At 39.4% G+C, this 24,987-nt stretch overlaps 1 protein-coding gene across 4 annotated transcripts in view; it reads left to right on the plus strand.

The window, feature by feature from the left end:
• Nucleotides 1–24,987, plus strand: part of LOC118420453 (nuclear receptor subfamily 6 group A member 1-like) — a 107,576-nt gene that overhangs the window by 28,694 nt on the left and 53,895 nt on the right. For 3 of the 4 annotated variants that reach the window (XM_035827255.1, XM_035827257.1, XM_035827256.1), the window contains exon 2: nt 12,807–13,043. The exons of the other annotated variant lie outside the window; for it this stretch is intronic. In XM_035827255.1, the coding sequence (XP_035683148.1) occupies nt 12,807–13,043 (237 nt within the window). The remainder of the gene's footprint in view (nt 1–12,806; nt 13,044–24,987) is intronic. 4 annotated transcript variants of the gene reach the window in all.

Raw genomic sequence — 24,987 nt, forward strand, 5'->3', positions numbered from 1 at the left:
TCGCCCTCTCGCCCCATATTTTTTATGAAAAAATCCGTGAACCAAGAAATTAAATTGGTGTGGCCTTACTGTTAGGTAATGAAAAATTGGCTTTGTCTTCAGTTTGAGGTCGGCCACTTAGCCTGACATGTACTTTACGTGTTGGTAACATCATCGTTAGAAAAGGTATGTTGAAGGGTGCTCAGTCAGACCACCTATGTGTGGCCTGAGTAGTGAGTGGAGAGGATCTGGACAGTTCTCCACTGGAACAGATAATGGCCACCACTGATGGATGACTACAGTCATCATGGGTTACTTCTTAGTTTGTGCAGGACTAATGGTCACCTGTGTCCACTAATGGAACAGAACTGAGGATGGTCAGACAAATTGAGTAGTGGTCAGTCAAAGTTGAGCTCAAAAACAAAACCATCAACCACAGTTAACCGTACATCTTTTAGTTACAACTTAAAGGAGTTCAAGTGGCAATAGTGGCAGAGTGTCCAAGGCCATTGATAATGGATATGAATGTAAGTGCTCTTGAAACTGCAAAGAAGAAGTCGAGCAGTCCATCGTAATGTGAAAGTCAAAGAACATGAAACACTGCTTGTTGTAGTGGAAATATGCCACGACTTTGTCATTTTCTGGCCTGCCTCTGAAATAAAGATTTTAGAAAAATGGGTCTATGCTGGCCAAAATCAAATGTTTTTTGGCTTTGAGTTCAAAGTTTTTACTGAAATGTATACAACTTTAGATGTACATGTATACACCTTTAGATATTACTTAGTTTGTAGGTAAATGGCAAAGATTAAGTGATACATGTATAAGAGTAAACAGCTTGTGAACATGCAGTGTGTTGTCTGATGGTTAACAGTAATCAAGCCAGGTTGTTCCTCACTCATGCCAAAGCTGGGCACTTGAGCCAATAGTACAGAAAATTGCAGGTTTTATGGGGAGGCATTCCCAGGAGAAAACAGCATCCAATGTCCCTAATTTTAGATCACAAAGGGGTCAGCTGCTCCTCTCTGGATGGACTCAGCCTTGGGGGCTTGAGCCATTGTCCGGAGGAAGGGCATCTCCTTTGTTCAGGACGACATGGCTGTCCGTGGTCCGCTCGGTTGTCAGATCGATGATGAACGACCGTTTTGAGGCCCTGTACTTTATGTCGTCCATATTCATAAGCGTACACTTACATAGGTTTGGAAAAAATGGACCCGACAGGTAGTCCTTACATGATGGTGATATGAGGAAAACAGCGGCGGAAGCGTTTGTTATTAAAGAGGACTTTGTTAGACTGTACATTGTTATCCGTATCATAACAATGATGTCCAGTGAAGAAGACATGCTGTTACAGAGAACCCAGATTCTTTGATTACCAAGCTATGTTGCTCGGGGCTAGTGTAATGAAGCAACCAATCCAGGGGTACTTTAGAAAGAGTGAAATGCCCTAGGGCATTTTGGGATTGAGTTTGAAAAGCAGCAATTGTTTGTACTGTTGAGATGGTTCCTCAGCAGTCGACCAGTACAAAATGTATTTTTATATTGCATGCAAATCTTGATCCTTACCTACATGTATGCAACTTAACGTCTGATTGTACTCATCAGTAAAATTCCTTTCCTTCAACTGTCTAATGACATTTTCCAGTGTTTGTGGTGTCTTCTACTCCAAAATAGATGTCAAAAGCTTCAGTGAATCATTTGTAAAATGTATCTAATGCATCCCCCTCTGTCATCCAAAAAAAATTGTCGTGTTCGTTCCCGCTAGTTTAGAGGGAAAGAACTGTGTTGTACTTGTAGGTAAGGGTAGAGAAGAGATGTAACAATGGGATAGCCCCCTCTTGCGGTTACCAGGGTTTTTATGTGTGCTGCTCGTTGTGCTGGGAGCAGTTGCTTTGTTTGAAGCCCACTGGTTGATGAGGTGGAACTTGTCTTTCAGGTCAGCTCAGGGTGAGTGACACACTGTGTTTTGGTGTAGAATCATAGTGAATTCTGCAAACCTTATTCTGCTCTTTTCCTTTCTTGTTGACTCTAACTGGTACAAAGTTTATAATAGAGAAGGTCAAGGTAGCTGGCTGGTGTAGTTGATTTTGAGGAAGTGTTATTGTTAAAGTAGTTTGTTTCTTTGTTGTTCCAGTCACATGGTTCCTTGTCTCTAGAAAGCAAAAAAACAGAACTAGTGATTCTACATGCTGACTGACTCTGCAAAGCTTAAGTGGATAATGCTAAGTATAGAATACTGTTTACCATTACTCTTGTTTTACTTTCAGAGATGTTTTCTTTCAGATGATAGTGTGACACTATATATCTAACTGTAGGAAACAAAGAAACTTGTTTGTGATTCTGAACTCAACTGCCGTTCATCATTCATCTTTTCCACTGAAGTCCAGTTCAAACCCCGTCCATTGTAGTGGTATGCAAGCAAAGCCGTAGGTCCATGACCTCCCGCTTTGGCCTAGAAATGCCGATCGCTAGGCGGAGCTTTTGTCCCAGTGAATGTTCCATAAACTGGACGTTGCAGCAAAGTCCTAAAAGTGGAACACAAAATAGAACATAGAAAGCTGCACTGTCTGAAAAAACTTAATTGTGAGTTCTCAATGTGGAGTTCAAGTAATCTGTTCATTTGGTGTTCTAGTAGTGTTTTGATGAATGCCATTGATGGTAAGAAAAACTGGACCTTTAGTCACACAGTGCGGCAAAGTGTAAACATCAGACCCCATTGTATGTCACTGCCCATGTGCTCCTGTGCTTGGTCTAGAAATGCAGGACGCTAGGCGGAGCTTTTGTCCCTTGGATATGGCAGTTGGATATGGCTCTATACAATTGGTCTCCATCTGAAGAAGACTTTAAACTAAAGACTTTAAAGTTTTACTATTTCAGAAGATCTGTTTATGTTTAAATGGACAATCTGAGAGCTTCAAGCTTTTTGTTGAGGGATAATTTTAGTAAGAAAACTTGAATTTCCTTTCAGCAAAAGAAATGGGATATTTTGATACCCTTTCAATACTTCTATATCAGTTATTGATTTCCATAGTTTATGCAAGTCATTTGCACAAAGATTTATTGATTCGTTAAAATATTTTCAAAATCAATGAGTAGAAATCTGAAGACTTTATTACCACTGCAGGTAAAGGTTAAGCATGTCTCAAAACTCCCCACAATTAGGAAATGTATCCATGTTTTGCAAACAATTTTATGCATAATTAAAAAATGCCATGCTTTGACATAAAAGATACAAACATGTTTTGCTTTTAAAACATTTGCTAATCTCAGTTATTATATATGATAGTCATTTTGTAGATCTATTTTTTAAAATTGACTTCAGGACCTTTTTTGTGTTATGGTATTGTCTTCATGAAAATAAGAATCTAGAAAATGACACAATAACAAAATTATCATGATTTGCTTCAGCAATAGCATTTATAGGGACCAAAATCAGCCATTGACTAACGCTAGTTCGCCTTTATCCGCGCGTGACCTTTATCCGTTGTTTGTTTTTTAACATGGTATTTTAGGAATCTCAAGTTGGCAGACTGTTGTTTCAAATTGTAATATTTTCAAATCATGCAGTTTGAAACTGTCGTCCGTCGACCTGATCACTAAATACCCTGTCTTTAAACCAATGGATATAGGTTACCCCACGGATAATGGTGAACTAGCGTTATATGTTAAGTTATCAAAACCAATGTGTAAGGGAATACCACATTAAAAAAATACGAAGCGGAAAACCACTGACAGGCTAGGACATCATCATTATCATAGTTTTATACTTCTATCTTTATACTACTAGTCTTTATACTCCTATCACCTGTCTCTTCCTGTTTTCCAAGATGTCTTCCTGATTTCCAAGAAGATGTTCCCTATTCGTCCAGTTAATTATGAGCTGAAGCAGAAGCCCTAGTATTTTTTGTCCTAGAAAATGTCCGCTTCAAACAATGCATCCTCAGCTCAGCATGTTGTAATAAAAGAGGTTATATTGCTAACGTTTATTAATACTTATGTTCCAAGAATCTCCGCAGGCTTCTAGTTAAGCCTTTTCTTTAGCCTAATAAAGTATTCACGGTTCTTCTCTATTCCCTTTGGACCGGAGACGGTCATGTACTTGTGCGCCAGAACAGACTCTTTGGACACAGTTTTTTTTTCTATCCTGGTGTTTTTACTGTTTTCAGATGTACAGTGTTTCAAAATTAATTGCATGGACATAGGGGAAACAGCTATGATGTGTCAGAAATTTTAGGAAATGTTTTTAACTTCAATTCGGTGTGAGTGTGTGTGGGAAGTATAAATCAGCTGGTATATGGAAGGTAGCTGAAGAAACCGTTCTATTTTACCTCTGAAAGATGTTTCAATTTTAGCCCCTGTGGCACGAGGAATGGAGTTTGCCATGGAAGGGAGTTTCGCCCGTCCCCGTGAACCAGCGCTAATTTAACCAGTATATTGTGAAATTTTTTTTTCCTATATTCTATATTCTACCAACCTGATGAAATAATTTGTGGATGGTTCAGTTTGGTTTGAATCACTGAAGTGGAGATTTGTAAGCTTGGGTCAAGATGACAGGGTTTCGGCAAGACAGTGGTGTGGCTCTGGCTCTGGCTCTACTCCCTTTAGCTTTAAGTTTCGGTAGGTTTGCTGAATGTTTCCATGTAAAGCCAAACTATAGTGGCCACGTAAGGGACTGGAGACATGTGGTCACTATAGACAGGTTGCCACTGTAGAGAAAATGCTGATCAATGGACTACAAGCAATATGTTTTGCATGATTTCAGTACCCACTTACCTTTCTCATCAAGTAACATTGTCTCGATCGTCTCAAAATTCAACTGACCCTGCCAAAGGCAAAATCTACCGAAAATGATGGATATTGCCATGCGCAATGTTGGTAAATTTGCCGACAAAGACTTTCGCTGTAACGTTCAAGGCACGCGTACTTTCTGCTACCGCCCAAATGTACCTGTGCGAGAACTCCAAATCCTCGCAAATTACCATTTTAAACCGGACGCAGGGTGACATACGGCCGCTGTATGGCTGCAATATGCAGAGTTTCTGTATCTATGGGACTGGAAATCGTGTGACCATGGCCGCATTGGAGAGGTGGCCTCTATAGACTGAGAGGTCAATGGGAAAAATCAAAAGGACTGACAAAAAGTGACTGCAATGGCCAGGTGGTTGCTATGCAAAGGTGGCTGCTAATACAAGTTTGACTGTGGCAGCAATGATAATGATATAGCCCGAAAATGATGTTGATCTTGATGTAGCAGTTGTAGCTTTCTTAAAATGGATGGACTCCACTTAAGCAAGTAAGCAAGTAAAATGGATGACCCCATATCATAAATAAAACTACATGTGAAACTATAACCCCAACCATGTGTTAATTGTGAATCAGGACGGCATTTGGATTCATTGGATTGCTACTCACTAGACCATTGCTAGCCGCCTGGTGTCCCAGATAAGTTGTTGCACATGATTGGTGGTGTTCAACTCCTGTAGACCTGCTGGGGTCACCAGTATGTACATCACCTTCCTCTCAGCCCAGAAGGTTCTCATTACCAAATGTGGGCCATACATGCATCATCCTTTACCACTTCTGAGATTGCCTCCATGGTAAGCACAGGATCACACCAGCTAGCATGGGTCCCATCTAGGGCTGAGTACACAGGTACAGAAAATTCAGGTCCATGTACAGTCCAGGACCAGAGGATCAGGTCCAGACCTGGACCTGAACCTGGACCTAATTATTGTAAATGGGCGATGTACAAAGCAATGGTCCATTTTGCTACAAAGGATTCTGTTTGGTGGAGTATCCGACGTCCAATTTTCGAATAGGTCCAACATCAGGTCCACTGATTTTTTTCAGGTCCATTTTTTAGTTTACTGGGGCTGCTATAAGCACACAGGCCAGCAACAAACTGGATTTCCATGACTTGAGTTTGAATTCAAGTAAATTCAGGTAAATTGTTGCATACAGGGCCGTTTACGTTATGGGGAACATTTTCTTGCTTTTGAGATTAAAGAAGTTCTGTTCTCACTTAGTCATTACTCAAACCAAGTGTTTTGGTTGGTTCCAAGTGTACTTGAACTCAGATATGTTTGCCACACTGAAAAAAAAGCAAAGAAACTGGCCCCATAACATGTCAGAGCTTTTGAAAAATGTCTGTGGCTCTTGCCTCTTCCTCAGTTTTTAATCACCAGTTCAAGTGGAGTATGGTAGAATGAATGGTTGGCTTTCACTAAGCTAGCTATGTGTGGAGAAGTATTACTTTAGGCAGATGTTACATAACTGAACAAAGTTACTCATTATGTAACAGTTACTTCAGTTTGAGTTGAGAATTTCCTCAGTGACCTGTTAAAGCATGGCAACCTCTGGAGCAAGGATCCATCGTCGTTTCATCCTGACAAAGAAAAATTGCTTCCATGTAGGACAAGAATGGACGGTAAGATTGCACCTGACAGTTGTAACCCTTCGCTGGATGGCCAAATTGGTAGGAAGTATGCTCGGAAGAGGGCTGGGAGTTTGGATGGATGGGAAACCTAATGCAACATAAGTATCAAAGCTGCCAGGGTTTGATATAGACTTTGGTATAATTGGAACTGCTGATATTGACAAATAGATAGTCCTCAAAGGGAAGAGTGACCCTTTTCTCTGTGTGTATGGGTATCAATTTTCTTCATAATTGAGTGTTTTGTTACTTTTCTTTGCCGGGGGAAGTCTTTCCTTTGGTCAGTGTAATGAGTCCAACCGAACGTCAGTAGTTCTTAAGCTAATTAATGTTTCCCTGTACTGCACGCTCAGATATTGATTTGTTGCATCATGGATTATTGTAATGAGGATTCATTAGTAAATTATGAATTATTTTAAATTGTGTAATTGCTTAAGAAGCATTTTATGGTTATGTGATACAAGACATGGACCATTGACTAAAATCAATAATTTATAGCAATAAAGGTGTGAAGTAGTACAGTGTACATATTATGTGGAATATCTACCCTGCTATCAATATCATGCTAAAGTGATCCACTCTCCACCAAGACAAGTCAGTAATAATGGTAAGGAAGTCATTGATTTATCAGTGTAGGCAATAAGATTTGTGTGGCACCAGTAGATCTGCACTGTCAGTTCCGATCAACAGAAACACGTCACCAGAAATGCCAATAGCCTTCTCCATACTGATGTTGTCAATACAGATTCTGGTGGGTACTCTCACCTCTCAAATAAACGTACCGGTACGTTTATTTTTTTCCGCCTCAAAATCCACCCGGTACGTCCTTATTTTAGACGGTACGTTTATTTTTTTTTCAAATTGGGGCTTTCTTTACTAACCAGGGACCCCAAAAATATTGAAAGTTTGGTATTTTCTGCCCATATTTCCGCGGTATTTTTGCTTAAAATTCACTATTTTCGGACGAGGCAGCGCGGATTTCCCTGCCGCTAGCGCTATGACCCAAACATAACTAGGGATGCGTACCGGTACGCAGGACCGGTTCTGGACTTGCAAAAACGTTTCGGTTCAGGTCCAAAAATACCGGAACACAAGTGATTCGGTACTAGACTCGTAAAAAAATATATCCTTTTCGTTTTAGACCATCTTTAACCTTCCAAAAATCTTGAAATTTGCGCTGAACAAAGACGAAAACATCGAGGTCACATGCTACACACACAGTCACTTACTTCCGTAAATTCTCTATCAAAACACAGAAATTAACCACCAACCAAACAAATTAAAAAGTTACCAATACTTTTCCACTATTTTTCACCCGTAGTCAACTTGTTTTAATGTTCCAGCAACGAAAAAATCCTTCCAAAACAAAGCACAGCGTTCAATCGGCTCGAAAACATCCGCCATGTTGGATTCATCAACTCACGCCGAATCTCGCGGTAATGCGCGAGAGAATTATATATTTTCTGCAGTACCGATATACCTCGATAGGGGGCAGTGTCTATGACCTCGTTGGTTTCTGCAACATTGAAAATAGCAAAAAAGTGGTGAATAAGGTATTCTAAGTTGGAATGTTTCTTCAAAATGTTATTTTGTAACAATGATTATAAAATTAACTTCTTTTTTTATTTGTTCAATTTTTATTTTCATTCATTTTTTTACTTTTATTTTAATCTTTGTTGATGGTGTGACACTCAGATAAAGAAAATATGTGCAATAACATAGGAATTATTCTGTTCATTATTTATACAATTAACTGATATGGTACCGAGGCATAAATGAATAAAAAGAGCCTACCTGCTTATCATCTTCTCTTGGACTGAAGTAGCATGGGCACAGTTTACATGTCAATTTGGTATTTTTCCGGGGGGTACTTTTATTCCAGGGGGTACTTTTATTAGATTTTGAAGATTTGTCCGGGGGGTACTTTTATTCCAGGGGGTACTTCTATTTGAGAGGTGAGAGTAGGAGGTTAGGCTCCGGCTGTTTTAATGTTTTTTTAGTCATTTTTATCAGGCTTTCTATTTTTTCATGTTTCTTGAAGTCCACGGTCAGGCTGTTTTTCTTAAATTTTTTTAAAGTCGTTTTTATCGTGCTTTCTTTTTTGAATTGTATCTTGTATTGTCAAAACCTTACTTCAAGAAAGATGACAGAATAGAAAGCCCGATAAAAATGACAAAAAAAGCACGTTATAAAACAGCCGGAACCTAACCTCTGCTTGGAGAGTAGGTAGGAGGGAGCTGGAGGAAGATGGTTGGAATATGCAAATGAGGTCAAATTTGCATAATGTATGCCATGATGCTTGTCTTTACCTTGAAGTTGTGTGTACTTTTTGTACAAGTCTTTTTTACTTCAATTCCTTAGGAGTAAAGTAACATATAGTGATAGACGTATACGATACATACTTTCTCTGTATGTGGGTGAGTGTGTCTGTGTGTATGTTTCTCACTTTCTTGAAGGGAGTGAAGCGTGCCATCTCTGATTGCCTTGTCACTGATACCAATAACAGAAACTTTCTCTTGTAGAGGACATCCTAACAAAGTTTTGGTTTTATTTAACTTTTAGCTTGTTCACTTCAGCAAAAACATACTTCTTTCAACACTGAACAGCAAGCATAGGTGTTTAACTCCTAGTAACAAGTTTCTTTTGAGAGAATGTTAACACACTCTGCATATGTATCATAAGATACAGCTTGAAAATGGACATGTTGGTAAAAAACTTTGAAAATGGACATGTTGGTAAAACAATCCCTTGCAAGGTCATGTTTGTTTTTCTGCCCTCAAATCAAAGTTTGGGTTTCCAGAGAATGTCAGACATTCATACTTGAACAACTGTTTTCTTGTTTTGTCTAATACATTACATTACTTGGGTCTTTGGATCCAAGTATGCCCAAAAGACAGAAAGTTCCTGTTGATACTCCTGTGACAGCAACAAATTGACGGGCATTTTATTGCTCTTTAAGTAGCACATGTCCAGTGAATCATTGATAGAAGTCGATAGTAGCACTCTGTGTTCTGATGTACAAGGCATCCATTTAGACATGGCCCAGTAATTACGATCAAAGTCTCCAGATGTATCATTAGCAGGCCCTGAGGAGATGGCACAGATAACACTGATGTCACACAACTCACTTTATTAAGAACCTTGGATCTGTTTGAGGGGGGACTCCATAGATCAAGCAGCATTGAGGCAGGAGTAATTGCTTCTTGGTGTAATTAGGCCACAACCACTTGATGATATATCAGGGGGAAAGTGTCTAAATATGGAGTTTCATGACTGAGTGAGCGCCAAGGAAGCTTGAAGGATGCGAATGTTGTGAAAAAAGTTGTTTGATTTGTAACGACTAGCGAAGAGTTTAGGAACGATAAATTTTGATTGGAAAGAGGGAAGATAACTTACAACTTTAACTTAAGGGATATTTTGCTGAGTAAGCAAAGAGGTGAAGTGAGAAATTTTTTTTCAATACAAGGACAAATTTGAATTCCTCAGAGAAACTGGAATTCCATAATCATATTTGAGTATGCTTGTAACGACTAGGAAAGAGTTAAGAAAGGATGAATTGTGATAGGAAAGAGAGAAGAAAATTTACAACTTTAATAGATCTTTTGCTGAATAAGCTAAGAGGTGAAGTGAGAACATTTTCTTTTGTGCAATGCAAGAACAAATTTGAGTTCCTCAGAGAATATAGCTGAGCAAATTGCTTGTCGCCCCCTTCCCTGTGCAATTTCATGACATGGAGTCTATGTGCTCGTGCGCCTGCGCTCGAGCACACTCTCCAACCGTGTATTGCTTGATGACCCAATAAATTTCTCTTGTAATATCATCGAAATCCTTCCATCCCACCAAATAGATGACGTACCTGGGAAAAAAGACTAGGGCGAGATTTTTCCCATTCCTGGTGGATTAGTGTGTAATCAAGGCGGATCATTAGCATGGATGGAAGCCTGTGTGGCGAGCATGATTTAATATCCTGCCGTTGGCTGGAGAACTCAAGTACCTGTTGTTTGACATGGCATAAAAGCTGACCCCATTCCATCTGTGTGACTCACCTGGTGTATTTATGAAGGCTTGCTGTTGTTTGGCTCTTTGCCCAAGGCCATGTGTCTACTGTACTGGTTCAATGGCCTTCCAGGGGTGGTCAACAACCGCCCAGATGCAAGGTCGTTCAACTTCAAAGATAAGACAACACCAACTCTTGTCTATAATGTAAGCTTCCAGAGTGAAAAGTAACTTTGACAACAGAGCCAAGTCTTCATCATTGGACATGAACCTGCACTTGAAGCAGGGATATCAACTTATGTAAATGCATTTAAGTTCACGGGGATTTACTTTCGTGGTAGCTGGAAAATGCGTGGTAGTTTTAAGTGCGCGGTAGCATCATAGACTGAAGTCTCATACTATTATGGAAAAGACAAGTATATGTAAAATGGTGGTACGTTAACTTTCAAATTGAAAAGTCATTTTTCTGCATTTCAAGAACACCTTGTTGGAAACTTGTAATGTGTGTGTGTACAAGCCATGTATGCAGTATGGGGTCACATCAGATCTCTGTCATAGTGCGCAAGAACAGGGTTCAAACCTCTGCCCTCTGGATCCATGGAATTCTATCCATATAGCCAAGCAGGTTGGATTGCTCAAGCCTTGTTCTGCATATGATAAACATGGCATATCTTAATCATCAAGAAATTTTCTCCAGGAACTGACAAGTGATTCGCCTAGTGTTGTTCCATATTCGGACTGACAATGACAGAGGATATGCAATATTTCACTGCTGTCACTCAATACATCACTCTGAATAACAAAAAGGTTGAACCTCCATTTGATGTATACATTGCAGCTGTATTATTCCACTATAAGAGTTGATGTTGCCACAATACAAAAGGGTCAATAGGTTGGGAGACAATTAATAATAGATAAAGAGGAAATCAGAATCCTTTGTGTGTTTTGTCGTGTGCAGTTATTTCAAGGTGTCTATGCTGTAATAATAAATGATGCGGGATGTCGTGTACTGTCTACCTGTCCTGTTGAAAGAAAAGGACCCGATCGGCAAGTTCTGACATACCTGTCAGTTTCACACTTGGATGATCACCATAACACCTGTCTTGACCTATTATCATTGTGTCCGCCTTGAAATAATTCAACAATGGATGACCTAATTCTACTGCTTATGTCTTGTTGACTCAGATAAATGTGAATCTTTTCTGTGTCAATGCATTGTTCTCTAGGGGGTGTTTGTATTTGATGCATTGCATTGCCCCTCTATTTGTGTTATCAGTTGAAACCAAACCCATGCCTTCCCCTCAGAGCAGATTTATTGAATGAAACTTTCAAAATGATTGCCTAAGGCAAAACCCTGTACCATATGGCCGACAAGATTTCTAAATGGTTTAACCTTGGTTGATAGGTAATGCGCAAAGTTGGCAGAACATAATACTGCCTCCAGAGTACAAATAGCAGGGTTGTTTGGTAACTATAGAAATGAAACACACCAAAAGAGATTAATCTAAGTCACAGTATACAGAGCACTTAAGGTTCAGTGACCCAGTAGTTGGTTTAGGATGTGACTTTTGCCAGTGTAGGTTACAACAAAAATGTCAAAACTGTTAGAAAGAATTTAGACATGTTGCATTTTGTAAAGATTAAAGCAGTTGTTGTATTATTCACACCTGATAATGTGATATGGCTTAGAATGAAATGTTATGGAAATAAATATGCTCTGAGATAGATGACAAAAGAATTACATGAATACATGTCACAAAGTTTGTGCAGTTTTATGGCGCACTTATTAAAGTTTGCACACTAGTTGTACAAGCATATCAGTTCTCCAGTTTTATACTGAAATACTTCAAATTAAGACTTTATTATCATCAGTCTACAAAGATTAATTTTCCAAGGCAGCTGGTGAATGGTGCCCTTAGCAGTGTAGTCCCACCAAAAATGTATCACAGGTTGTTTTTCAACATCCGTTTCAAGCAAATCATGCTATTTTGTATCGTTCCTGCTTTTATCTTTTTACTTTCAACCTGGTTTGGTGGCATATTGTCTACTGCTCGTAGTAGACAATCAAATAAACTTTGAACTGATATGATGGCTTTTGTCATTATGGGTGGATTTTAAAGTCAGTCTGATTTATTTTGTTCCACTGCTAACTTTAATGTCAGGTGATATGTCAGACCAATCTTTGGCTGGACTAAAACTATGTACAATATAATGTTTATTGTATCTTTCTTCCAGATGTTTATGAAGATTAAAGCAACAACTTTTCATCGTCCGGGCGACAGCTATTAAACATTTTTCTTTGAATTCAGGAATTGGTCATCCTGATACTGTTACACAGTATGGTTGTTGAGCAAATAATGAAATTGTGAAGTAATTTACATCAACCTTGTCATGTTTTCAGATGGCTACAGAGATTTGAAGAATGAGGGGAGGATGAGCATGGCAGGCAGAGACAGCATGTCGGTGACGCCCCGCTCCGCTGTGGACAGCTACAGCTCCAAACAGGACAGTAGAAACAGCCTGAGCCTGCGAGACAGCCTGGGCGGGCTGCCCCTCACCCCGCACTCCTCCAACAGTACATTTGACCTCTCAGGGACACCTTTGTCTGCCAGCAATGCCTTCAGCATGTACAGCCAAGGTAGGATGGATGGATGGATGGATGGATGATGGATGGATTGATAGATGGTGTGTTAAGCAGAACAGCGGTTATACCGGCTATAAAGATACAGATACAGAACGATGTTCAAACAGAAAAGTAGTAGATCAGTTTAAGAATCAGTGCTTTGCTGCAAATCCAACAAGATAACAACCGTAGCACTGATAGCAGTCTTTCTGAAAAATGCATATGGACTCAAACGGTCACACCTCTTCAAATTTGTGTCAGAAAAGCTCTAGAATTTGATTGGCTTTTCTATGACTTTGTTGTCATCTTGAAATAATTCATTAATTGTGACCATCTTTGTGATTTTATACAAATTTACTGGTTTAAGAACCAGTGCTTTATTACATCCAATAACATAACATTCATAGCAATCTTCTGAAAATGCATCGGAACTCACACGGTCATACCTCTTCAAATTTGTGTCAGGAAAGCTTTAGAATTTGATAGGATTTTCTTTGACTTCTTGAAATGATTGTGATCATCTTTCGTGGTTTTATATAAATTTACTGGAAATGAAAAGAACTTGAAAAGCATATTGCAGGTGAATGCAGGGAGAGAAATATAAGTCGCAGATAGAACATTGAAGCTTTTTTTTATTTCTCAGAAAGATGTTATAAGAAAAAACAAACTTCAGTAGATACTTGTACCAGCTATCTTAGGTGGTGGCTTGTTTTTATAGTCAAGTATTCAACAATTTTTACTGTGATACAAAAGATTGAATTGTGAGAAACACAACAATTATTGAACATTCAAGGTTGATTAATGTGCAAGGTAAGTGAAAAATCAAAATCTTGAAATTGATATCAATGTTGTATTTGTTGAGCCTCTGCTTTTCTCGGTCTTCTCTCCCCAGGTACTTTCAGCTTGTGCAATGTCCTGTTCTTGCCCGTTCTTATACCACTGTTTATCGGCTTTAACTCCTTGCCTGCTGTGTCTTGGACCTGAAGTTGCTTTTTACCTTCAAAGGTTCATCTTGATGCTGAAGCAAAATGTGTTTTCCCCATCTTGCCTGTTGTTCTTTTATTGCCACACAGCACACTAGCCAGCACCCTTTCTGTTTTGTGTTCATTCTCTGTAACGTTCTTGCTTGGATGTTAGATAGGCCTTCCAAGTATATGGAAAAGTGTTACTGTTTCGCAAAAGCGTTAAAATTTTTTTTTAGCTTTAATAATTGAAGTTAGATGTAAGTCACTTATTATTTTTTTTAAGGAACCCCATTTAGATAGGTTTAGCATGGGAGATTGTTTCCTCAAAAGGAAATGATAAATTGTAAATACCAAGAAATATAGCAAAATAGATAATAGCAGGTCTCGAAAAACAACTGAAGGTGATAGAAACCATCAACGGACGTAGATTTGCTATTCTCCCCTTCAATCTGTTAATCGTAATTCCTAGTGTGAAAATTATATTTGGCTTTAGTGGTATTTTGATACATTTTTCAAACTGCGTTGACAAATGACTGTAATATTAGTGTTACCAGTAATGTACACATTCACATCATTTGACGAGCCACCTGTTGATTAGCACCTAACCGTTAAGTGCCTTCTCGGCTGCCGGAGCATATACGTAGTGTTTCCCAGTAATACAGACGAATTTGCAGGATTTTCAGCTCATAAGACACAAACTAATTTCAAGATAGCAGGAGATAATCCAGGGCTAGGTTTTCCTTCAGGGTCAATTTGTATGGATGGACATGGGCACCATTTTGTAGGTCAGCCTTTAGTTGCAGAACTGGTTTGACATTTATGTAAAGAGGCCATGTCTTCCATTTAGTGAGGCTGCTGAATTTGTCATTGGGCTACATCAGAGGACTGCCGTGGCAGTCCTGCTATGGAGGTGGCATTTTGATCTCAGACGTTGAAAGGAAACTTCCCCCAAATATCTCCTATTCTGTCCCTAATGTTGCGATTCCGGCCATCCAATTTCCAGCTATATCCCTGAGCCATTTAGGACTTTCATCGTACCAATTCGTGTCAGTATAGATTTCGTTTGAGATGTGTGAATGGTAGCTGTCGGGCCGAGCATTGACTTGTTGTCCTTACGTTCACATCGATCTTGCTGACCTTCTTCTTTTCTCATCAGTCTAAACACAATTACCCCAGCTGGAGGGTCCATTAACGAAGAGGGACATGTAAGGATCAAAGTTAATTGAAGTAGCTGAACGCTGATGAAGGTATCCAGGGCTGGTCTCCTCAGAGGAGCGGTGTTTATTGCTCGTACAAATTACTCCAGGTCTGATTTCTGTCATACAGATGTCACTAAACCATCCCAACAGACTTCTTCTCAGTCACAAAAGTTTGTAAGGTTTTCTCACTGACTCAAAAAGTGAGAAAGCAGCCGACTCAGCCCTTGAAACCTGGGGTCAAATAAAAGCATTTAGAGAAACGAAATCATCCCAGAGCCAATTACGAAGGTTTTCCATTGAGATACAGCATCTCCAAGCAGTGTCTTGACACCTGCATTTGATCTTACTCAGTTACTGCGTAGGTTGCCCCCTGTGATTTCTAACAAAGTCTAATTTGGGCCAACAATAAAATATTCATCTTGACTTCAAAGTTCACATTCTGATTTCTCCTTGCTTTAGCGGAGAATTGGAGGTAACCTAAACGTTTCTATCAATAATTTAGTGGTTGTGATTGGGCTGTAATCTGGACGGGAAATGTTTTTCATTGCAGAATGCCTACGAATCTATCAGGGAACTGATATGTTAAGTCTCCATGAGTATGATATTGTGTACTGTGAGAAAAGGAAAAAAATGTTATAGTAAACTCAAGACTTGCAGAGAGAGGGCTATGGCCTGTTCTGGTAAGAAAGACTACTGTAAATGCTGAAATTTTTGCGGTGGTTTTATATTAAAGGTTTCTGTGTTGCCAGTTCACCACGAACTTAAAACAACCAAGAACATTTTTCCATGGCAGTAAATAAGAGACTACAGTGCATGGTGCTACCGTGAACTTAAAACCACTGCGAGAAGTCCCTTTTCCCACTTCTGCAAAATTGAACTCTTCCAAACTTACATGAAGTATTTTACACTATTTTTTAAGAATTAATTTAGTACTTTTCCCAATGCTCCACTAAAAAAAGTTTAGACTCTCTAACTTTACAGATTTGAAGAAAACAGAGGATTTTCAACTATACGAACAGGAAGCTTATAGAAATTGCTAAACTTTCTTTCCAACACTGAAATTAATATAGAGACTTCCGCTAAATTTTCGGTCAAACTCCGACCTTGTTCACAGAGTAGATGGAGTTTGACCGAAAATTTAGCGTAAGTCCCTATATTAATTTCAGTGTTGGAAAGAAAGTTTAGCAATTTCTATAATGACTTGTATTCTACCAACACAGATGAACTTTCATGCTAAGAACAAGAAGCTGGTTCAACACAAACTTTTCAGCTATAAATCATAGCTGTAACATTAGTCATCAGACTGCTAGCCTATGTAAGCACTTCCTTCCTTTTTGCCTACAGCCCAAACCTCCATGTACTGTAAGAATAGGTCAGCCCCGCATTAAGGAATAAGTCTCCTTAATCTGCAGATTATTACTGTACTTAAAATATTTTATCTTGCTTATGACACCTATGTTATGAAAACAGGCTAATCGTATACAGATGTAGTAATGACAAGTCCGCAATGATTGATTCTATTGGAGTTAGGAAGGAAGTTGGAAGAACATTCATTTTCTGTAATATTTTTTTCTGTACACTTTATCTAGGTCATATTTGAGGATGTGGAACACTGTAGCAGCACTATATGTCGGTTGTAGTAACCGAGATTTCCTGTTTGGCAGATTTTTGTGTGTCTGGAAAGTAAGACCCAGACTGTGGATTTCCTGTGAGGAGATAGTATGGAGAAACAGACATGCTCTCCTGTCTGTGAACATGAATTGTCTGTGAGTAGATAGGTATAGAGAGATATACAGTACAGTCATGAATAGGGGTGGGTTAAAAAAAAAGTCCTTTCCGCGCCTGATGGTGCATAGGGCGGCGCCCATCTCCGTTTCAGTAGCCCTTGGGCCACACAACGCAATCACTACAGCAGGGGGTAGTCCACTGGTAGTGGTGTGTGTTCAACTTCCATACTCTTTCCCGAATGCTGGGTGCTAAGCAGAGAAAGAAGCATGTACCATTTTCAAAGTCTTTGGTATGACTCTGCCGGGATCGAACTCACGACCTACCGAATGCAAAGGGAACACTCTACCCACTCGGCCATTGCACCGGTTGTTGAGTAGGGGTGGGTACCGGTACAAAACTGTTTTTTTTCTTATTGGACTGGACCTGAAAAATTTCGTTGGATCGGATGTTGGACTTATTAGAAAATGAACAGATCATATTATCAGGAAGTCAAACGTTTTGAGGTTTACTGGTCAGAGAAAGTAACCGGAGTCAAGTAGAGTTAAGTTTATAGTCATTTCTACCAAGCAGCTTGAAGAGCTTTGACGAAAGTGCTTGTTTCTAAAAAGTTTTACAGTCAATCGTACAAAGGCAGTTTGCTTTGTAGGATTTCAAGATGCCAGTGGGAGTCAAGTACTCCACAAAACATATTGCTTTGTAATGAAACGGACCATTGTTTTGAGTATTGTCCGTTCACATGTTTTCACATAAGCTTCAGTATAAACCAAAACTGAAATGCGGCAAAGATGATGCCATACTAAATCAGATGCAATTCAGGTCCAGTCCTGGACCTGATCCTCTGGACCTGAACCAGACCTGGACAGGTAGCCAGCCCTAGTCATGAGGTATTGTCTGCAAACATGAATGGCCAGAGTTAGCTCTGGAACAGTGAATTTTATATGTACGGTACAGCCAAAACTGCCCAAGATTTAGGATACCTATAGAATCTGGTCTAAGTAGGCAGGCAGTTACTAAAGACAAGATTCTTATTGCTTGTGTCAATGAGAAAAAATATCTACAGTAGTACTAGACCACCAAAAAGTGGTCACATTGGCCAGGTAGATGTGGTCACTTGAACATGTTTGACTGCAGTCTTTGAAACAACAAAGGAAAATGACAACAATGTATATATAAGGCTACCATGAACCTAGTACCTGTTACATAGTGTATGCATGCAAATGATGAGTCCAAAAGCAGTGACAGTGAACAAAATGAAAATCATGTAGACTGCAATGACAATGTTGAAAGAGAGAGCTGTCGCCAACTCAGTTACTAGTTGGAAGAATACTTTGGACAGAAGCAACATATAATATAGTCCATGTACTCTCTCCAAGAGTGCTGCAAAATCATATCAGACACAGATACATTATATTTCTGGAAATTCCATTCCGTCACAAGTTCTATACTTCTTTATGTCACACAGTAAACTTTTGACTTATGTTGAGAAAGACTTCTGACTTGAATACCAATTTGGGAAGCGTACTAGTATCTGTTGGACATGAGCCTAATGATGAGTAAGATTTGTACACAGAGGAAACCTGCATTATAACGAATGCAGAGTCAGGTGTCCTCTCAGGGAGTGGGATGAATTGTACATTCATGCTTAAGTTGAAAGTACGGAATGATTCATCTTTAATTGGTCATTTCCTTGTGTCAAAACCAGACGTGGCTTCCCATTCGAATTCATCCATATATTGTCTGAAAGTAGGGCAGGTGCCTGGGACACACAGAAGAATCCTGTGTCTGTTCTATATCATACTTTTTTTTCAAATGATGGATGTCCATTTTACTTGCTTTGTGGATTTTTCCTTTGTCTAGTCATGACAGCCAGTTATAGGAAAAGGATGATGTATCTTTCAAGGGTTTGATGACTCACAAGATTGCCCTTAAGACAAGTGATTACCTTCACCAAGAAGGTCATGTTTTTGGGTAGTGTTTGTGGGTGTGTGCATGTGTAGAAGACCACTATAATTCGAGAACACCTGGATGTATTGTAATGATATTTGGTACATGGGTAGGGCTTGATAAGACCTGGAAAAGATGACATTTTTGGCACCCTAGCAGCTTGACATGGTACTGCAGTGCAACGTCCTGTTTTGAGGTCGGAACATGCTATTGTCATGTTTTTTTGAGTAGTAGAAAGCTCCTGGCGCCAAGAGCAAGGGGTTTAAGTTTGGGCCGCTTATTCTATAGTGGTCTTTGTAAGTGAGTTGACCTGGACTGTAGATAAAAATGGAAATGTTGAAGCTAAAACATAAGTTTTTTTCAGTTAAGACCATGCTATCCAGGTGAATGTAAAAGTTAAGTATGAGAAAAGTCAACAAATTTACCATAGGGATAACTAGTTAGACTCTTTTTTAAAGGCTACTGGTTAGGTTGAATACAGAGGTGTAGGCCTAGAAATTGTTTGACTGTTCCAAAATCATATCCAGTTGCTTGAGTAACTGCTTTTTGGCATAGGCCTAGAAAACCTTTAGCTCTAGGACATGGTACCATGTATAAGAAAGGAGTTGTCTTGGCAATCCAGAAATGACAATAACCATACTTTGACTTCTGCAGGCTGCTAGTGCAAAGGTAAAATAGTTGCAGGAATGAAGTCACACAGAGTATATAAATTGCTTTCAGAAAGTTTGCAGTGAATCAGTGCAAGATTTTAAAGTGATATCACCCTCCAAGAAACTTGGTCCTATCCTAATAAAGGTTAAAACTACTACTTGGAAAAGTATTGGACATCAGTAGAAGCAAGGCCTTTGAAGAGTATTTGTTTTGAACTTTTGATTGAGCAGCGATGAGAACCACACTCTTGGGTTTTGAGGTCTTACAGATGTGGCCAATGAGCAAGACAGCAGGTGCCGATGTCAAGTTGAATTGGGTCAATTGCCCGAAAATGGCCGCTCCAAAGGGCTGCAAGTTATCCGCAGGAATCCCTATTTGGTATCATCAAGCGCTGGCTAAAGCCCACGGCTGTCTCTGTAGAGTGTGGCTGGATTTGCGGCTGTCTCAGACTCACTCTTTAAGGGCAGTCTACTGGGACAGTGATCAAATATGGGCAATACATCAGGTTCATCTGACGGAATGTTTGCTGATGAAAATTTTACAGCAATACACTGAAGTACTGAAGTTTGATTTGAAAAAAAGGGGGTTCATCAATTGCAACTGATTCTGAGTAGGTAGTTGTAAAACCACTTGTACTGACTCAACAGATATGGCAAGAAGTATTTATTTTGTTCTGGTCAAGAAGTAATTTAGAAATCAGCATATGTCTTAGAATGCTTAGATAGACAGAAAAAAGTTTTTGCCAATGGAGCTGCATAACAGCATTTCCTTTTGAGCACGTCTAATGTTTCTGCGTGTCAAAAGCTATCTTGATCCTTGTACTATAGACAAGCTTTCAAGTGTAGCGGTAGAAGATGTGTCACCGGCATAGCACCATTTCGTCTTTTGACCCCTACTCCCCGCAGAACAGGTGGATTTGTACAAGTAAGCAGGGGCATTAAGGCTCCTTACACGTGTCCACACTTTCTTTTAAAAGCGAAGAAATGTGGATTTCGAAAGCCCCTCGGGTCAGCGTTGGGCCAGCACCGGGCCTCCAGGGCCCCTACCTGCCGAAAAAGAAGGGGCTGAAATTGATCCGTTGGGGAGAAATTGACCTCATTGTATAAATGGCCAGAGGCTAAAGTTATTACCAAGGATTATAGTTGTCAAGATGAGAGGAAAATGGACTATAGTGGTCATTGACTACTATGTGGGGCACTTAGATGTTTAACCTTGTCTTTCCCAAGTGAGTGGGAGGCATATTGACAGTTACTTATCCAGCAATTACTGCGGTCTGAAAATCGCAATAAAAGTTACTGGTGCCAGAGAATCCTGTAATGATTTTCCAAAATCATTACGGCTATTTATGGCGGAGAATGGCAGAAAATTGAATGAAACGGCAGTTATTGAGGTGTGTGGCACCTTTGGTGGTGCAGTTTGCTTGATTGTCATAGATCAGGTGGTACCAGAGGTGCAAAGCTCATTCATCATACGCCTCGGAACCTTAAAACGTCAAGAAGCTACTTTAAGAAGGCCTTTGAAGAGGACATGGCCTATTTAAATGAAGCGATCTGAAGTGTTGTACTAGCCCATGTAGAGATCGGTTCTCACATAGAATGAGCTTTACTACATATACCCTGTAGATACCAACCACCAAGCGAGGTGATTTGTTCAGGTTACTTTGTAAGGCTCAGAAGACATCAGTTCACGAAAGGACTATGGGTCTTCTGTGCATTCTGATTTGAAAGTTTCAAATGAGCCAAGAAGTTTGTAGAAGTATTCATGAAACAATGCTCTGAATATGTCTTTCTGGCTCTTCACTAAGAGCCAAGCATTAGAATTTGCAATACTTTTTTGCATTATAAGACTCAAAAGACATCAGCTTACCAAAGAACTATGGGCCTTCTGAATCTGAGCATCCAGATTTTAAATTTACAAATGAGCCAAGAAGTTTGTAGAAGTTTTGTTCACAAAGTATTCCTCTGAATATGTCTTTTCTTGTCCTTCAAAAAGAGCCAAGCATTACAATTTGCAATTCTTTTTTTACATGAAAAATGAGCACACTTAGAATTTAGACCTCTGTTTCAAAAAAACCCCAACCTTGTCGGTTTGATTATCTTTAACGATTTGCTCTGCCTCAAAGGTATCTTTGAATTTATGATCTATTCCGGGGAGTGTTGCAAAATATTGACCCAGAGACATTGATCCCATGTTAAGTGTGTTCTGTGATTAATGCACTCTGTTCCTTTGCACTGGAGTAAAGTCGTTAAAGGTTGACAAAGCTGTTCGCTGGTTTTACATGGCCGTAACTTTGCCAAGGTGTTTTCTCTTCCCGTAATAGTGTCCCCACTGAAAGCGATGTTAGTAGTTCAATGGGTGCACTGACCTCTGTTGTCAGGAGAAGGCTATTTGTTAACCTTCCAGCCCACCAAAGACAAATCAAACACTCTCAGAACACCTTTGTGGATTAAAGAAGTTGCATTGCCTGCAGGGGAGGATATGTGGCTAAGACTTGACTTGTTTGTTGTAAGTAAGAATGATCACAAGAACACACTGTGAAATTGATCCCCAGAAGTATACATGTCAATAGATGACATCTGTCTTGACATCTATCTTTCAAGTTGCAGAGCGGACAATATGATAATGGTTTAAAGTCAATATCTTAACGACACTGTGGGCGTCTGACAGTGATTGTCAGAAGCAAGTAACATAGTTTTTATAAATTACGGCCATGAAGGAGTTATACTGCTATATTTATGTCACAGTAGAGATCACGATCCAGTAGAATCGCCGATTCTCCTAGGAGAGATCGTGACCGGAGTTAGTCCTAGGACCAACTGCAATCACGATCTCTTCTAAGAGAATCGGCGATTCTACTAGTACAGATTGCAATCGGGATCTCTCCTAGGACCAAGTCCGATCCAAACTCAAATGATGCTAACATATAGGAAACAGACTTCGATCGGGATCTGTCCTAGGAGAATCGGCGATTCTACTAGTACAGCTTGCAATCGGGATCTGTCTTAGGACAAACTCCAATCCAATTTCAAGTGATATATGCCTTTACAACAAGGAGGTCAGGATACTGAATCCATTTCTTGCATGATATGTATTGAAAATGTAAACGACTTCAAGAAATCTATCAACAGAATCTTGTCCTTGCACAAAAATGTCACTTTTCTCAAAGGGTAAAATTAGCTCTAGAACTTGTCTCTTTCTGATGACGAAATAGGGAATCCCTGCGGTCTATTAATTTCTCTTGGGCTCATATCTTCCTTTGAGTCCTAGACTTAGATCTTTCTCTGAAATTAAAAGCAGTTTCGAAGTTTTCTTTGAAGGCATTGTTTGGTTGTGGCAAGGTCACTAACATATGATCGATAAAAGCAGTTATTTATTAACACAGCCCTCCGTGACTCTGATTTTACCTTGTCAAGAAATACAGGAGAAACAAGAAAGCTTTAAAAAAAAGCTGGCCGCCGGTACATATATTGGGAAAAAGCCTGGATGTTAAACAGAATCGCATGAAAAGACGGCGGTTAAACATGGCAGTCTTGAATTGGTCTATTTTCTATCAAAAGATGGGATTTGTTGAACAAAGTGAAAAAAAACATTGTTGTAAGTGGGGTTCGAACCCACGGCAAAAGAACTGCGATCTGAACGCAGCACCTTAGACCACTCGGCCATGCTGACTTGGTTGCGTGAAGTGCGTTTCAAATGGCTTTAACAAGGACTATGTTAGATGATGCATCCAAACCAAACGAACCATTGAACGAACGGCTTCTATCGATTCAAAGCCGGTGCGTAGAAACAAGCATCCAGACAATTTCAGTTTGACTTTCCCAGTCATATACAAAGTTATTTCACTGGTGGCAATGAAGCTGAAAGTAAGCTTGGATTTGGAAGGCAGATGTTTGACTACTGCCGTTACTTTGAAATGGATGTTTTGATTCTCAATCCTCGTATTGCCGAGTTTCCTATGAACCATTGCTACAGTTGAAAGACTTGAGATGACAAAATTTGGAACTGTTTGATGTGTGTTATATGACAATGATTGTTATTGTTGTTATTGGGTGGGCGGACTACTCTAGGTGCTGAATTGCATGTAGATTTACAATATTGGTAGGTGGGGCAAACTGCAAGGGTCTGTAGTCTGTACACACGCAGGGCCTACTACGCAGGGCCTAGCGACTTTAGTACAACAGTTACTGTTACAGTAGTTGCCCAATTTGCAGCTTTTGAACTGTAAGGATATGAACTGCTCACACTACTGAGTAAGTCAGGAATGTAATATAACTATAAAGTGCCTTTCCTAATGGTACAAGATCAGGGGGTGTTCAGGGCGTATCAGAGGTATCAAACCTACCACCTCTTGGTTCTGGACCAACACACTACCAATTGCCCAAAACAATGCCACTATGATAAGATGCAAGTGTAGGTATATTATTCCATGGACATATTCAGATTCCTCCATATCAGCAATAATTATTGTGTATTATTTATACTATTAAAAAGAAGTTTGTTTTTCAGCTGTCAGTCACCAAAATTTCCAAACAGCATTCTGGGTTCATTTTCTTTCAAGTTTTTTTTTTAAATCTTGTCTTTGCAAAGTAGATAGTTGGGTTATACATTTGTATATGAAAAAATTAGGTTAATGAAGACAGATTGAAAAGAGAAAGAACACTGTTGATTTTACATTGTCCGCAGCAAATGTCATTACGAGGAGGAAATAATGATGTATTGCTCTGGCGTCCGACCTTCCTTTTAAGGAAAGAAAGGATTGGTTGGGGCGTGGCTCTCCCATCAGTACTGGTGATTCCCTGGATTTCTGAGCTGTTACCTTTAAGTGGTAAATGACAAATAGATGAGAGATTTAATGAGAATTCGAATCTAGATTCATTACTGTGCTTTCGGGCCCCTGTAGATTATGGAGAAATAATTCACTGCTAATATTTCATCTGGGATTGATACATTTAATGTATAATTTCCAATATTACTCCCACATAGAATGATAATACTACTGCAGTGTTTTTTTCATACGTGAAGTTGGATACATCTTTTTACCGTATTTGGTAGTACGTACTGCGCCTTTGTTTTGTCCTTTCTAGCACCTCTACCTTATCCCAGGTCAGTGAATGTCAGCCGTAATTTTGAGTGATGTTTCCATAGATAATTACAGAAATTGCTTTGGAAATGAGGAGTATGGGAAATTGACCGGATTGGACAGGTAGAAGTATTACCCGTCCCCCTGGGAAGACAAATTATTTCTCGGCGAGTAAGCGAAATATATTGCTACAACACTGTCCACCATTCGACTAGGTAAACAGGTCGATATACATGTAGGGTCACACTTGCAGTATTCATGATAGGTATTTCTTACTGAACTTGTATTGCCAAGTTCTGAAAAACAATTTCATATACTAGTCTCACATATAGATAGACAGAAAATGATTATGAGGCATGTGTGAAGATCTTTTCTATTTGTTTTGTTAATTT

This window comes from Branchiostoma floridae, chromosome 8 (assembly GCF_000003815.2).
Source record: "Branchiostoma floridae strain S238N-H82 chromosome 8, Bfl_VNyyK, whole genome shotgun sequence".
NCBI lineage: Eukaryota > Metazoa > Chordata > Leptocardii > Amphioxiformes > Branchiostomatidae > Branchiostoma > Branchiostoma floridae.